Consider the following 16,986-nt stretch of genomic DNA (forward strand, 5'->3'; position numbering starts at 1 on the left):
AGCGCTTCTTTGTTGTTTCCTCCGGTGTTTATAGTGGTCTGTCCCTGCCGCTTCTGGTTGTCAGTTTCAGCTGTCCGCTGTTGTGGTTGGTATATTGGGTCCAGGTCGATGTGTTTGTTGATGGAGTTTGTGGATGAATGCCATGCCTCTATGAATTCCCTGGCTGTTCTCTGTCTGGCTTGCCCTGTGATAGTAGTGTTGTCCCAGTCGAATTCACACACGCAGACAACAAGCAACATGAATTCGACTGGGACAACACTACTATCATAGGGCAAGCCAGACAGAGAACAGCCAGGGAATTCCTAGAGGCATGGCATTCATCCACAAACTCCATCAACAAACACATCGACCTGGACCCAATATACCAACCACTACAGCAGACAGCTGAAACTGACAACCGGAAGCGGCAGGGACAGACCACTATAAACACCGGAGGAAACATCAAAGAAGCGCTTCGCAGGAGGCTCCCAAGCACTGATGATGTCGCCTAGCCAGGGGACGAAACGTTCGCAACAAAAACTTCCAGCTCGGCGAACAGAACCACAACAGATTACATTCTCTTCAGTTGAGGACTGACACTGAGAAAAAAGAAAAAAATATGAACAGGAGATTTAGAACCTCCTTAGTCCAGGGAACTGACTCCAAGCTGGCTGGCCACAGCCAGTGTACTGTGCACAAATAAATAAAGAATGACTTGGTGATGGGATAAAGGCCTCTGTGCAATTATTTCAGATGGTTTCCTCTATTAATAATGCAATTCCTCCATGTCTCTCATTACCTCTCCCTTCCTGTATGGTGCCTGAAATCTCTTGTCAAAAAAGTAGTCCTTTTTTTTAGAAAGCTGTTACTTGGCACAAAGGATATTCTGTCCTTGATTTTTTTCAGAGGGATAATAAACCAGCATGAATCTCGATCAGTCTGGTTTGGTACAGAGATGAAAAGGATTTTGAGAAGCCTTTTGTTTATATTTAAACAGATCAGACTTCAGGCCAAAGTGGTCATGCTTTAAAAATGACCTGTATATGAAAGGGGAGTGGTCAGCTCTCCTAGTTGAGCTGGGTAGTTTAGTTCAGTTTTAAACTGGTTGAAGTTCAACAGGGAGCTGTGTGGAAACTCTCTCTTTCTCTCTCTTTTCTGCCCTTCAACCTGTAAGCATGTGTTCCATTTATACTGGTTTTTAAAGAGAGTTTGCTTATTGGGACTATTGTGTATATTCGGAACAGCATAATTAAGTCTAGTTGGATATGCTAAGTTCTGTAGGGGTTCTTTATTCTGTTATTTGTGTTTCATTGTGTAAATTTGTGAATACATTTTGGTCCATTTTAAAATCTAGTAGCCAAACTAGCTAACTTAATCCAGGTAATTTTCACTGTACACTTACCGAAACAAATTGCAAAGTTATGGTCTGAGCTGCCTGCTTAATAATATTGAGTAGTCTGGCTTAGTCCATTACACTTTCTACCGTGGAATGTAGAGCTGCCAGACCTGTCCTTCCTTCAGCTATGTTTCAGTGATTGCAACAATATTATATTCTTACATGCTGATCAATACTTTAAGTTCATCCACCTTGTCATAGAATCATAGAATCCCTACAGTGTGGAAGCAGTCCATTCAGCCATTGATTCCACACTGACATCCTGAAGAGCATCCCACCCGGACTCATGTCCTACTACATCCCCGCATTTCCCATGGCTATCTCACCTAGCCTGCACATTCCTGCACACTATAGGCAATTTAGCATGGCCAATCCACCTAACCTGCACATCTTTGTACTGAGGGGAAAATTGGTGCACCCGATGGCAACCTATGCTGACACAGGGAGAATGTGCAGACTCCACACAGACAGTCACCCGAGGGTGGAATCAAATCCAGGTCCCTGATGCTGTGAGGTAGCAGTGCTAACCATTAAGGTACTGTGCCGCCCAAGTCAGGCTCCTTGTATTGAAATCAATACAATTTAGCTTTCTAGACCTCACATGTGCCTTATCCTGCAGATGTTTTCTTCACCTATTGGACTGTCCTCGCATTCCTTCTTTATCTGATTGGGCAAAGTTCTGGACTCTGCAGTTACTTTGTGCCCCACATTCCTGATGAAGGGCTTATGCCCAAAACATCAATTCACCTGGTCCTCAGATGCAGCCTGACCTGCTGTGCATTTCCAGCGCTGTGCCTGTCCAGCACCAGACTTTTCGGCCCCACCTCCCTGCCAAATCAATTGAAAACCTCCCCAACAGCATGACCAAACCTCAAACAAGAGTATTGAGCCCACTCCAGTTCAGGTAAAACCTGTCCAGTTTGTATGGGTCGCATCGACCGCAGAAGCTGTCCAATGATCCAAAAATCTATTCCCTCCCTTTTACACCATCCCTTTTGCAAGCATTCATCTGACCTACCTTTCTAGTCCAATGCTCAGTATTGCGTGACTCTGGAACTAATTAGATGTCACAACCTTAGTGGTCCTCCTCTTTAATCTAATAACAAACTCTCTAAATTCCAGTTGCAGGACCTAATTTTTTTTTACCCATGTCATTGGTCCCAACATGTGCCACAACTGCTGGCCGTTCACCCTCTCCCATCAGAATACTCTGCAGCCACTCTGGGACATCCCTGACCCTGGCACCAGGGAGGCAACATACCATTCAAGAGTCTTAGTTGCTGCCACGGAATCACCTATCAGTTCAGCTAATGGAATCCCCAGTTTCTCACCCTGCAACTGACTTCGAAATTCTAGCCTGATATGATCACACTTTCTGAGAGGATCCTTTATTATGAGATCATTAATTAATTGCACTTCATTACACAATACCAAATCCAGAAATAACCTGCTCTTGGTTGGTTGCACAACATATTGCTGCAAGAAACAATCTCTCATTTCTCAATAAACTTCTCCCTTGAGGTTACCCTTGTCAATTTGATTCATCCAGTCTGTTAAAATAACCAATTAATTCTGCTGTACCTTTCTTATAATCCCTTCATCATTTCTTTATTTATACTGTGGGGCTACTGTTTGTGGACTTGTAGATTAATTCCACCAGGAACTTTGTTTCCTTGCTGTTTCTTATTAATACCCAGACTGATTCTACGCCTTGACCTCCAGTGTTGATATCATTTCTCATGAGGCGCTGATCCAACCTTTACAAATAAAGCTGCACCACCACCTTTCCTTGTCTATATAGAGGCTTGGAGTTCAAGAATGCAGAGGTTGTGCAGCAATTATAGAAAACCCTAGTTAGATCCCACTTTACTGTGAACAGATCTGGGCCCCACATCTTAGGGAGGATATATTGGCCTTGGAGGGAGTACAGTGAAGGTTTAAAAGAATGATAACTGGTGATCGGGGTTAATATATGAGGAGAGATTACACAAATTAGACATACTTTGTCTAGAATTTTGAAGATTAAGGGGTGATCTGCTTGAAGTCTTCAATGTATTAACAGGAAATGATGAAGGTAAACAATTTCCATTTGTTGAGGATTCTAGAACTCGAGTGCATAGTCTGAGCATTAAGGCCAGACCATTCAGAGAGATGCTATGAAGCACTTCTACTCACAATGAGTGGTAGATCTTTGGAACACTCTACTCCAAATGGCAGCGGATGCAGGACTAGTTGTTAAATTTAAATCTGAGATAAATGCATTTTTTTAAGCAAAGGTATTATGGATAAGAGCCAAAGATAGGTATTATGCCACATCGGAGCTGAAAATGTGTTGCTGGAAAAGCGCAGCAGGTCAGGTAGCATCCAAGAAGCAGGAGAATCGACATTTCGGGCATGAGCCCTTCTTCCTGAAAAAGGGCTCATGCCCGAAACGTCGATTCTCCTGCTCCTTGGATGCTGCCTGACTTGCTGCGCTTTTCCAGCAACACATTTTTAGCTCTGATCTCCAGCATCTGCAGTCCTCACTTTCTCCTATTATGCCACATCAGCCATGATTGCATTAAATGGTGGAACAGGCTTGAGGGAGAGACTAGCCTCCTCCTGTTCCTATGTTTCTATGCTTATGAAACATTAAGTAGCATTGAATATTCAGTTCCCTAATCTGGTTTCCCTGAAACTATATCTCTGTAATCGCCAGCAACTCATCCCCATTTATCTTAATTTACATTGTTCACTCATTAATTTTATTCCAAATGCTTTGTGCATTCAGATAAAAAGCCTTTAAGTTTATTCTGTTGTCAAATTTGGAGAAAGTGAGGACTGTAGATGCTAGGGATGAGTTGAGAGTGTGGTGCTAGAAAAACACAGCAGGTCAGGCAGCACCCGAGAGCAGGAGAATCGACATTTCGGGCATAATTCCTGATGAAGGGCTTATGCCCGAAGCACCGATTCGCCTGCTATTCAGCTGCTGCCTGACATGCTGTGCTTTTCCAGCACCATGTTCTCGACTGTATTGTCAAATGTCCCTACTCTTGTATGATTCTGTGGTGTGATAAGATGTTCACATATTCTGTCTCTTTTATTTTCTGGTAACAATCAGACTCATCACGAAACTGCACTCTCACCTACTCCAATCCTCTATCCATGGTAAAACATTACCCGTAACACTGTACACCTTTATGTTATGCAGCAGTCTTTTGTGTGGTATCTTGTCGAATGCCTTGTGGAGATCCAAGTGCATGGCATCCACCGATTCCCCGTTGTCCACCATGCTTATAATGTACTCAAAGGGTTCAAGTAAATTAGTTAAATATGACCTGCCTTTCATGAATCCTTGCAGCGTTTGCCCAATGGGACAATTTCTATCCAGGTGCCTCACTATTTCTTCCTTAATGATAGATTCAAGCATTTTCCCACTCCAGGAGTTAAGCTAATGGGCCTATAGTCACCCACCTTTTGTTTACCTTCTTTTTTATACAGTGGCATCACGTTTACTGTTTTCCAATCTGCTGGAGCCATCCCAGAGTCCAGCAAATTTTGGTAAATTACCCCAAGTGCATTTGCTATTTCCCCTGCCATTTCTTTTAGTACTCTGGAATGCATTCCATCAGAGCCAACAGACTTGTCTATCTTTAGCCCCATTAGCTTGCCCAACACTTACCTCTTTAGTGGTAGTGTTAGTTTCTAGATCCTCATTCTGCCATAGCCTGCTTGCTGTCAATTATTGGCATATAATTTATGTCTTCCACTGCAAAGGCCAACACAAAATATTGTTCAACGCCTTGGCCCATGTCCTTAGTTCCCATTATTAAATCCCCCTTCTCATTCTCTAAAGGACCAATGTGTATCTTAGCCATTCTTTTTCATTTGATATATTTGTAGCAACTTTTGCTATCTGTTTTTATACTCTGAGCTAGTTTACTCTCATAATCCATCTTACCTTTCTTCATAACTTTTCTCGTGGCCTTGTGTTGACCCTTAAAGGTTTCCCAATCCTCTAGATTCTCACTAATCTTTGTCAATTTGTCTGCATTAGCTTTCAATTTTATACCATCCTTTATTTCTTTAGTTGTCCACGGTTGAATATCCCTCTTCCTACACTCTTTCCTTTTCACTGTTAGATACTTTTGCTGAGCACGATGAAAAATCACTTTGAAAGTCCTCCACTGAACCTCAATTGTCCCACCATATAGTCTTTGCTGCCAGTCTATCATAGCCAACTCTTCCCTCATCCCATTGCAGTCTCCTTTGTTTAAGCACACGACATTTGGTATTGGATTTTACCTTCTCAACCTCCATCTGCATTTTAAATTCAACCACAGTGTGATTAGTTCATTCCAAAAGGATCCCTAACTGTGAGATCATTAAGAATTTCTGTGTCATTACACAGGGCCATATCTAGAATTGCTTGCTTCTTTGTGGGTTCCATTACATACTGTTTGAGGAGACTATCGCGGATACTTTCTATGAACTCCTCCTCAAGGTTGCCTTGACTGACTTGGTGTGACCAATCAACATGTAGATTAAAATCGCCCATGATAATTGCAGGACCATTTTTATGTGCATCTGTTATTTATAGACAATAGGTGCATGAGTAGGCCATTCTGCCCTTCGAGCCTGCACCACCATTCAATATGATCATGGCCGAAAATCCTTAATCAGTATCCTCTTCCTGCCTTATCTCCATAACCTTGATTCCACTATCCTTGAGAGCTCTATCCAACTCTTTCTTAAATGAATCCAGAGACTGGGCCTCCACTGCCCTCTGGGGCAGAGCATTCCACACAGCCACTACTCTCTGGGTGAAGAGGTTTCTCCTCATCTCTGTCCTAAATGGTCTACCCCGTATTTTTAAGCTGTGTCCTCTGATTCAGCACTCACCCATCAACAGAAACATGTTTCCTGCCTCCAGATTGTCCAATCCTTTAACAATATTATATGTCTCAAACAGATCCCCTTCTAAACTCAAAGGTAAACAAGCCCAGTCGCTCCAGTCTTTCAGCGTAAGATAGTCCTGCCATTCCAGGAATTGACCTCACTATCTGCTGTACCTGCATGCTTGCCTTCACTGACTGGTGTACAAGAACACCCAGGTCTCTTTGTTCTGCCCCTTTACCTAAGTTGATTCCATTTTGGTAGGTAATCTGCCTTCCTGTTCTTGCCACCAAAGTGGATAACCATACATTTATCCACATTAAACTGTATTTGCCATGCCTCTGACCACTCACCTAACCCGTCCAGGTCACCCTGTAATCTCCTAACATCCTCCTCACATTTCATCCTGCCACCCAGCTTAGTATCATCAGCAAATTTGCTAATGTTATTACTAATACCATCTTCTATATCATTAGTATATATTGTAAAACGCTGCGGTCCCAGCACTGATCCCTGCGGTACCCTACTGGTCACTGCCTGCCATTCTGAAATGGAGCCGTTTATCACTACTCTTTGTTTCCTATCAGCCAACCAACTTTCAATCCAAGTTAGTACTTTGCCCCCAATACCATGCGCTCTAATTTTGCTCACTAACCTCTTATGTGGGACTTTATCAAAAGCTTTCTGAAAGTCCAGGTACACTACATCTACTGGATCTCCCTCGTCCATCTTCAGAGTTACATCCTCAAAAAATTCCAGAAGATTAGTCAAGCATGATTTCCTCTTCATAATCCATGCTGACTCTGACCTATCCTGTTACAACTATCCAATTTCTTTGTTTATTGCCCGACACACCGTGATGTTATTATTTGGTGGCCTATAGACTATGCCTATCAGTGACGTTTTCCCCTTACTATTTCTAATTAGAAAATGATAAGTATTTAACACCAAAATCTGGTCTTTAAACTTTGATTGTCATGCATCTGACATAGAATGAATGGGTAAGCGAGGGCACAGCCTGCAAATACCTATTTCAGTGCTTTGGGTATGTGGCAGTGATAGGGTTATTGCAGTTGAATATTGCCAGGCTAATGCTGGAATGGGTAGATTGCCTTATGAGGAAAGGCTAGGCCTGTATCCTCAAGTTCAGAAGAATAAGAGTTGACCTAATTGGAACATATACGATGCTAAGAGGACTTGACTAGGTGCATATTAAAAGAATGTTTCCTCTTGGAGGGACGATCTAGAACTAGGATTCATAGTTTAAAAATAAGGAGTCGTCCTTTTAAGACAGAGATTAGGAATTTTTTTTTTCTCTGAGGGTTCAGTCTTTGGAATTCCCTTCCTCAAAAGGCAATGGATATATAATCTTTAATATTTTTAAGATAGAGATAGATAGATTCTTGATGACTAAGAGGATGAAAGATTATTGAGAGTGTGTAGGAATGTGGAGGTGAGGTTAAAATCAGATCAGACATTACATAGTAGAGCAGACTTGAAGGACTCAATGGCCTACTGTTGATCATATGTTTGTATGAAGACTGCAGTCAGCTATTCACTTTTAATTCATAGAATGTTCCCTGATTAACCAGTGGTCACCCGACTCTGATTGAATCTATTGTTACCTTCTCTTGCTCCTGCAAATGATTGGAACTAAAGTTGTGTTTCGATATTTAATAAACAAACACCAGAAAATGCTAGAAACATCACAGGAATGAGATCAGGCAGATGTTTGGAATGAACCTCTTCATAAAAACATTTATTTTTAATGGAGGGCCCTCATCAGAATCTTCCAAATAAAATGAATTTCCACAGTCTTCTTTTTCCTGCATATTTCATGATTGCCAATTTATTGTGTGAATGTCTCAATGGATATTTTTGTACTTGAACATTTTAAACTGGATGAGAGGCTTAGACACCTTTTTCACTTCCTTTGCAGAAAAGGAACTCACAAGCCCATTTTCCAAAGACAACATACAGGCTCAAGTCATCATCTCTGTTGACCCAGAAGTGGCATTATCTGAGAATAAAAAGCGACCGCTGGATGTTCTGAAGGTAATTGGGACCCTCCAGTCTTGCACAGAAGTGGTCAAACACCTGACACTGTTGTAATGCTCACAAAGCCCAGACTGCTCTGAGTGTTGGGCTTGGTCTATCTATGCGAGTGTGTGTGTGCGTGCGCGTGTGTGTGTGTGCACGTGCGTGTGTGTGCACGCACGCGCGTCTGGGAGTGGTGTGTATGTGAGCATGCAGGCTAAGGTGTATGTGAGTGAAACTTGTCCTCAGATTCCTGCTGATTCAATGTATGGGCTTGATGGATGGAACAACTCTGAAATGAGAACAGCAAATCCTAAAGAAGCACAGCAGGTCTGGCATTATCTGTGGGGAGAGAAGTAAAGTTCATGTATCAATTCAAATATATTTTTCTGGCCCTGTGTGTTGTGTCATGCATGGAAGTCAATAATGTGCATGCTCACAGAAATGGTGCAGGCTTGAAACGGGAATCAAACAGGGCAAGAGGGGAGACAACAGACAGGGGAAGAGTGTAAGAAACTGACAGAAGATCTCTCCCCACCCTGTCCAATCTCTCCCCCCAGTGCCTGATCGCTCCCCTCACCCAATTTCTTCACCATCCCAACTAATCTCATCACTCCCCAACCTCTTACCTCTCCACCACCAACCAATCTGACTGCCTAATCTTGCCACCCACCCAATTACTCCCCTCAACTCGATTTCTTCTCCCTACCCAACCTCATCCCTGTTGCCTGATATCTCTCCTCTACTGCCGAATCTTTATTCCCTGGCCTGATCTCTCCCCCACCCATGCCCAATATCTCCCTCCCACTTGATCGTCACTTTGCCAGATTTCTTCATTCCCCCCACCCCATCTCTCCCCCCTGTCCAACTTCACCCCACTGTTCAGATCCACCTTACTGTCCAGATCCTTCCCCTGCATCCAATCTTGCCACCCCACCTAATCTCTTAGCTCCCAACCACTCTTTAAAAATGAAAATAATTTAAATTATATATTCAAAACTAAATTGAAAAATATAACTAAGCTGTGCAAGTGTTTTCAAACCAGAACACTGCAGACATGCGCATGTGAACACTTCAAGAAATCTCATTCACTAGCATCTGCACATTCTCCCTAGAGAATACTGCACCCTACAAGCAACTTCAAACATAACTTTGCTCCTTTCCACAGATCTGCTGATTATTTCTAACATATACTTTTTTTATTTCAGATTTCTAGCATCTACATTTTGCTTTATTCTTGTTGATGGAATTCGGCCATCGCTGGCTGGGCCAACATTTATTGCTCAACCCTAGTTGTCCCTTGAGAAGGTGGTGGTGATCTGCCTTCTTTAACTGCTGCAGCCCATGTGCTGTAGATAGACCCACAACACTGTTAGGGAGGGAATTTTAGGATTTTGACCCAGTCACACTGAAGGAGCAGCAAGTATATTTTCAAGTCAGGATGCTGAGTGGCTCAGAGAGGAACTTGCAGGTTGTGGTGTTCCCATGTATCAGCAGCTGTTGTCCTTTTAATGTTAGTGGCAGTGGATTTGGGACAGTTTTTATCATTATGGAACTAGACTGAGTTAGGAGGAATGGGAAACCATTTGAGCAGGCTTCCTTTGCTTTTCTGCCAGTCACCGATGAAGAAACTGCCGCTGAAAACAAAATTGCTAAAAGACGAGCCTGAAGAGTATGAAGAAAAGATTGAGCCTGAAGAGCTGGATTGGTGGTCAAAATATTATGCGTCGCTGGAGGAGATGAAGGTAAAGTGTTATTGTTAATTTCCTTACATCAAAAATTATGCTTAGAGGGCATTGGTGCTGAGAAGCTTTGTTAAATATTACACTGTGTATGACGTCATTGCACCAATTGTGCCAGCTATATTGAGAGACTAATCTGGTTTTAGTCATCTCTGACTTAGGTTTGATTTCAGCTCAGGAGAACAGAATGAAAGTTGGCATCCTCTGAAGTTTGCAATTTAATTGTTTAACCTACAGCCACAGCCAATGTATGGCCACAGATCTAGATAATGGTCCTTACAATTTGCTAACTTCAGCCCAATTTTCTTCCATTTCTTCTTGCTAGTCTCATTGCATACTGTGAACAGGCTTTCTGTAACAAGACAGTGAGTGGTGGTTGATGGACAATATTCAGCCTGGAGTCCGGTTGCTAGTGTACCACAAGGATCTGTTTTGGGACCATGCTGTTTGTATTTTTATAAATAACTTGGACACAGGGATAGGTGGATGGGTTAGTAAGTTTGCAGATGGCACTAAAGTCGGTGGAGTAGTGGACAGTGTGGAAGAATGTTGCAGGTTGCAGGGGAACTTGGATAAACTGCAGAATTGGGCTGAGAGGTGGCAAATGGAGTTCAATGCGAGGTGATGTACTTTGAGAAGAATAACAGGAAAGCAGAATACTGGGTCAATGGAAAGATTCTTGGTAGTGTGAATGTGCAGAGTGATCTTGGAATCCTTGTACATAGATTCCTGAAAGCTGCCACCCAGGTTGATAGTGCTGTTAAGAAGGCATACGGTGTGTTAGGTTTTATTAGTAGAGGGATTGAGTTCCAGAGCCGTGATGTCATGCAACTGTAAAAAATACTAGTGCGACCTCACTTGGAATATTGTCGAATTCTGGTCACCCCATTACAGGAAGGATGTGGACACATTGGAAAAGATGGAGAGGAGATTTACCAGAATGTTGCCTGGTCTGGAGTGAAGGTCTTATGAGGAAAGGCTGAGGGATTTGGGTCTGTTCTCATTGGAGAGAAGAAGGCTAAGAGGTGACTTAATAGAGACATACAAGATGATCAGAGGATTAGATAGGTGGACAGTGAGAGTCTTTTTCCTAGGATGATGACGTTGGCTTATACGAAGGGTCATAGCTGCAAATTGAGGGGTGATAGATCTAAGACGTATGTCAGAGGCAGGTTCTTTACTCAGAGAGTGGTAAGGGCGTGGAATGCCCTGCCTGTCAATGGAGTTAACTCAGCCACATTAGGGAGATTTAAACAGTCCTTGGATAAGCACATGGATGATGATGGGATAGTGTAGGGTGATGGGCTTAGATTAGTTCACATGTCAGTGCAACATCGAGGGCCAAAGGGCCTGTTCTGCATTGTATTGTTCTGTGTTCTAGAAGGAGACAATTCAGCTGATTGTGCCTACTCTTATTTTCTGTAGGACATTCCAGGAACATCCATTTCCCCAATCCAAGTAGCTCTGCAAATTTATTTCCTCAGGTCCTTCTCCAATTTCCCTTTGAAATTATTCATTGTCTCTGGTTCCACCATCCTGGATGACTGCGAGTTCCAGTCCACTATCATTAATCACAAAGAAGAATTTTCCTTACAACTCCCTTCATGTCTTGCTGAAATCTTATATCTGTGATCCCCTAGTCCTTTCACTATTAACTATGTAAGCAGCTTTTCCTTGTCTACCTTAACTCAAGAGTTTTCTACACCTTTGTCAATTCTTCTCTCAAACTCCTTTGTTCCAAGGATAACAGTCCAGCTTTTCAACATAACCTTATTGCTAATATTCCTCATCATTGAAACCATTCTGATCAGTTTCCTCTGTATTCTGTCAAGGTCTTGCACTTCCTTCCTGAGGGCTGGTGACTGGAACTACAGACCACTATGACATATTCCAATATGGTTATTTGTGCCTCTAACAAATGGGTGGCACAGTGGCTTAATGGTTAGCACTGCTGTTTCACAGCCTCTGGCGACTATCTGTGTGGAGTTTGCACATTCTCCCCGTGTCTTCCTTCTGGGTGTTCTTTTGTCCTCCCACAATCCAAAGATGTGCAGGTCAGGTGAATTGGCCATGCTAAATTGCCCGTAGTATTCAGGGATGTGTAGGTTAGGTCCATTAGTTAGGGGTAAATGTAGAGTATTAGGGTAGGGGAATGGTGCTGGGTGATTTATTCTTTGGAGGGTCAGTGTGGACTTGTTGGGCCAAATGGCCTATTTCCACACTGTAGGGATTCTATGATTCATTCTAAAAATCAATTAGCCTTATTCACCAAACTTTGTATATTTTAATAAAAACAATCTAAATGCCTGTCTTCTCCTTCTCCAGTACTGTTGATCAACCTCACTCCTTAAACCACATTATTCCTCTTTTCTTCCTCTATACTTTGTTGCTCATGCCCTTTCAATGTAAGTTAAACCAAGTTCACCTCTGACATCAATTCGTTACTTCAGTTGGTGGAGGGCTTACTTTAATGGTACAAGAACAGAGGTGAGAAGGATTAATTGGAATAAGTGGTCGGAGGAAATTCTGTCGATAGAACGGTTCAAAATGAAAAAGGGAGAACTCTTGGATAGGCTATTGGTACTTAAAGTTGACAAGGCATTGGGACCAGATGAGCTGTATCCAAGGATTTTGAAGGAAATGAGGGTGGAAATTATGCATCCATTGGACTTGGGGAGGTCTCAGAAACTGGAGAATTGCAAACGTTATGGCATTGTTCAAGAAAGATTTTAAGGATAATTTTGGTAATTGCAGACCAGTTAGCTTAACTTTGTGGTGGGGAAATTTCCAGAAACATTTATTTGGGATAGAATTAGTAATAATATGGGAAAAGGTGGTTTGATTAAAAAGAATCAAAATGGATTTCTAAAGAGAATCCTGCTTAACCAACTTGCTGGAGTTTTTTAAAGAGCTAACAAAAAGTCTTGAGGGTCTTGCTGTTGATATAGAGTAGATGGATTATCAGAAGATGTTTGGTACAGTACCACACAACACACTTATGAAGAAAGTTATAGGGACAGTAACAACAAGAATATAAAATTAACTCAGTGCTAAGGAACAGTAATGATCAATATTTTTCAGGCTGGAGGATGCTTTAGAGTGGAGTTCCCAGGGATCAGTATTTGGGACCCTTGTGTTTCCTGATATATATGAATGATCTGAATATTGGTGTGCAGGGGACAATTTCAAAGTTTATAGGTGATGCAAATTTAGAAGAATTATAAATTGTGAACAAACCAATGTTGAACCCCAAAATAACATTGACAAGTTGAAAGTGGGTAGATGGGTGACAGATGGGTTCAATACAGAGAAGTGTGAGGTGATGCACTTTGATTGGAATAACACTGAAAGAAGATACAAAATAGATGGTACAATCTGAATGGGAATGCGGAAACAGAGGGACCTGTGTGTATATGTGCACAGATCATTTGAAAGGGACAGGACAGGCAGAGAGAGCAAGCTACAGTCCATGTCAACCCACAATGCCCTTTGGGGGGAATTCCAGGAGTTTGACCCAGTGACATTACAATTAGGTAAAGTCCTTTTAACTTTCTGCTTTAGTCTTAGAGCAGTTGAGATGGCAGTTAGGGAAGTGGCATGCTTCTTCAGCAGGATAAAGGAGCTCAGGGAGACTTCTATCATCCCTGATGACTACACGTGTGGGAAGTACACCCAGCTTCAGCTCCTGGGACACGGTGTTAGGGAGCTGGAGCTGGAGCGGGATTCACTCAGGATTACCTGAGATGCTGAGCAGATCATAGATAAGAGTTTTAGTGAGGTGGTCACACCTAAGATGCACGCAGAGAGTAGCTGGGTGACCACCAGGGAAGGCAAAGAGAATAGGCAGAGAGTGCAGGAATCTCCTGTGGCCATTCCCCTTGAAAACAAGTATACCAGTTTGGATACTGTTCGGGGAGATGACCATTCAGGGAAAAGTAGCAGTTGCCAGGTTGGTGGCACTACGGCTGGGTCTGGGGTACAGTGGGAAAGGCTAAACAGGATCTTAGTGATACGAAACTTAGTGATAGTTAGGGGGACAGAGAGGAGAGTCTGTGGCCGCAAATAGGAATCCAGGATGGTGTGTTGCCTCCCGAGTGCCAGGGTCCAGGATGTTTCAGAGCGGCTGCAGAACGTTCTCAAGGGGGAGGGGGAGCAGCCAGAAGTCATTGAGCACTTTGGCAAATAACATAGGCAGAAATAGGGAAGAGGTCCTGAGGACTGATCATAAAGAGTTAGGAAAAAAAATAAAACCAGGACATTAATGGCGGTATCACCGGATTACTCCTAGTGTCTTTGAGGAGAAAGTGAGATCTGCAGATGCTGGAGATCAGAGCTGGAAATGTGTTGCTGGAAAAGCGCAGCAGGTCAGGCAGCATCCAGGGAACAGGAGAATCGACGTTTCGGGCATAAGCCCTTCTTCAGGAAGAAGGGCTTATGCCTGAAACATCGATTCTCCTGTTCCCTGGATGCTGCCTGACCTGCTGCGCTTTTCCAGCAACACATTTCCTACTCCTAGTGTCACGTGTTATTGAGGGTAAGAACAGGAGGATATAGCAGATGAATGCATGGCTAAAGCATTGATACAGGGGGACAGGGATTCATTATATCATTGGGATCTTTTCTGGGGCAGAGGTGACTTATTCAAGAGAGATGGGTTGCATCTGAACTGGAGGGGGATCAACATTATGGTGGACAGATTTGCTAGTGCTTCGAGAGAGAGGTGGGATCCTCAACAACAGAGAGACAAATGCGAGGCTGGAAGGAGATACAATAATCAGAAATAATAAGTTGAAGAGACAGGTCAGGCTGAAACATGACAGGGAACAAGGAATGCCTATTGGATTAAATGGCATCTATTTCAATGCAAGAGGGTTTAGAGGTAAGGCAAATGAACTCAGGGCATGGATAGGTATGTGGGATTGGGATATTAAAGCCATTACAGTAACATGGCTAAGGGAGAGACAGGACTGGCAGTTTAATGCGCCAAGGTGCAGGTGCTTCAGGCTGGATAGTGGTGTTGGAAAGAGGGAAGGGAAGTTGCATTTTTGCAGTAGTCAGAGATGAAAAAAACTGAGGGTTCATAGTGAGACTTTGTGGATGGAGCTAAGAAATAAGAAAGGGATTATGATGTTATTGGTGTTGTACTATAGGTCCCCAAATAGTCAACGGGAATTAGAGGAACAAATATGCAGGGAGACTGGAGGGACTTGCAGGAGCAACAAGGTCATCATAGTAGAGGATTTTAATTTTCCTAACATAGACTGGGACTGCCAAATCACTGAGATGGGGTGAAATTTGTTAAGTGTGATCAGGAAAGTTTCCTTATGCGATGTATAGAGGGTCCGGAAGGGCAAAACTTACTCTGAGGAAATAGGGCAGGACAGGTGATACTAGTGACCATAGTTAAACTGACTTTTAAAATAGTTATGGCGAGGGACGAAACTGGTCCACAGGTTCATGTTCTAAGTTGGGCAAGGCGACTTTTGAGGAATTAGACAGGAGCTTGCTTGGGTTAATTGGATTAGTTTGCTTGCAGGCAAAGGAACCTCTGGCAAGTGGGAGGCCTTTAAAAGTGTTATACCTGGAGATCAAAGTTCCTGTGAGGGTGAAGGGCAAGGTTGGCAGGAGTAGGGAACCCTGGATAAGAACATAAGATGCATTGTTTTGGAACTTTGGGGAAAAAACATCAAAACAACGACATTTTTAAAAGAAGGAAGACAGACAACGGCAGCATCCAAATGTTCAATGAGGGAGAGAGACAAAGAAACCTACACTCTGTCTGACACAGCAGTGAATCTGCACAGTTACTACCTTTGCTGTTTGAATTCATGTATCTCTGGACATTGGAGTGCATCTAAGAAAAATGAACAAACAGCGAAATTCACAGCTGACCTTGAAAAAACCTGTGTTGGAGAGCTCACAGCACAGGAACAGATAGCAAAGGATTTTGGGTAATCCAAAATGGAGGACGGGAAAAATTTCTGGCTGTAACAGCTTCTTCTTTTTTGAGATATTTTAGGAGCTGGAGGTGATTTCCTTGAATTCCAGGAACAGCAATTACTGTTTTATATACTTTGCATTGTTTTTGATCTTTGGGAAAAAAAAGGTCAAAACAACAGCAGTTTTAAAAGGGAGAAGAACAGACAAAGGAAGGACAGGAGAGAGAGAACTTGCACAGTCACTGCCTTTGCTGTTTGAATTCATGTATCGCTGGACATCGGAGTGCATCTGGGAAAATTAACAAACAGTGAAATTCACAACTGATCTTGGAGGGACTGTGGGGCGAAGTTCACAGCACAGAATCAGATAAGTTAATCTTTGTTTTAAGTGTGGCCTACAGAGAATCTGCAGTAGTGAGTAGAGTGGGTTCTTTCTTGATTATATGTTTTTGGAGCTATGTCTCTTGATTAAACTTAAAATATAAGCCATAACTATTAATTTAACCTGGGACAGTGATTGTAGAGGAATAAGACGGTGTTATTTTCTGGGTCTGTAGATTGTGAAGGAGGAAAAATGGCCTTTAATAGAGTGATATGTACTTCTTGTCAGATGTGGGAGTTTAAAGAGAGTTTAAGGGTTACTGCGAATTATATCTGCCATAAATGCTGTTGGCTGTGAATCTTAACAGATCAAATGGTTCGGTTGGAGAGACAGTTAGAAGCAATGAGGAATTTGCAACAGCAACAGTGTGTGATGAATGGCGGTTATAGGAAGGGAGGAAAGTCTCAGATACAGTCACATAGATGGGTTAACTCCAGGAAAGGTAAGAGAGGTAGGCAGCTAGTGCAGGAGTCTTTTGTGGATATACCCATTTCAAACAGGTATGCTGTTTGGAAAATGTAGTGGGTGATGGATTCTCAGGGGAACGTAGCACGAACAGCCAAGTTTCTTGTATTGAGACTGGCTCAAATGCAACGAGAGGTACATTGGGTTCCAAGAGATCAATTGTGTTAGGGG

The 16,986-nt window shown here is 42.6% G+C and overlaps 1 protein-coding gene across 1 annotated transcript in view; it reads left to right on the forward strand.

Moving 5' to 3' along the window:
• The window catches only part of LOC122559891 (fer-1-like protein 4), a 349,022-nt gene that overhangs the window by 188,953 nt on the left and 143,083 nt on the right, over positions 1–16,986 (forward strand). Inside the window, exons 30-31 of the mRNA XM_043709999.1 lie at positions 8,190–8,305; positions 9,904–10,032. Coding sequence (XP_043565934.1) covers positions 8,190–8,305; positions 9,904–10,032 — 245 coding nt within the window. The remainder of the gene's footprint in view (positions 1–8,189; positions 8,306–9,903; positions 10,033–16,986) is intronic.

The sequence above is a fragment of the Chiloscyllium plagiosum genome, chromosome 20 (assembly GCF_004010195.1).
Source record: "Chiloscyllium plagiosum isolate BGI_BamShark_2017 chromosome 20, ASM401019v2, whole genome shotgun sequence".
In the NCBI taxonomy this organism is placed as follows: domain Eukaryota; kingdom Metazoa; phylum Chordata; class Chondrichthyes; order Orectolobiformes; family Hemiscylliidae; genus Chiloscyllium; species Chiloscyllium plagiosum.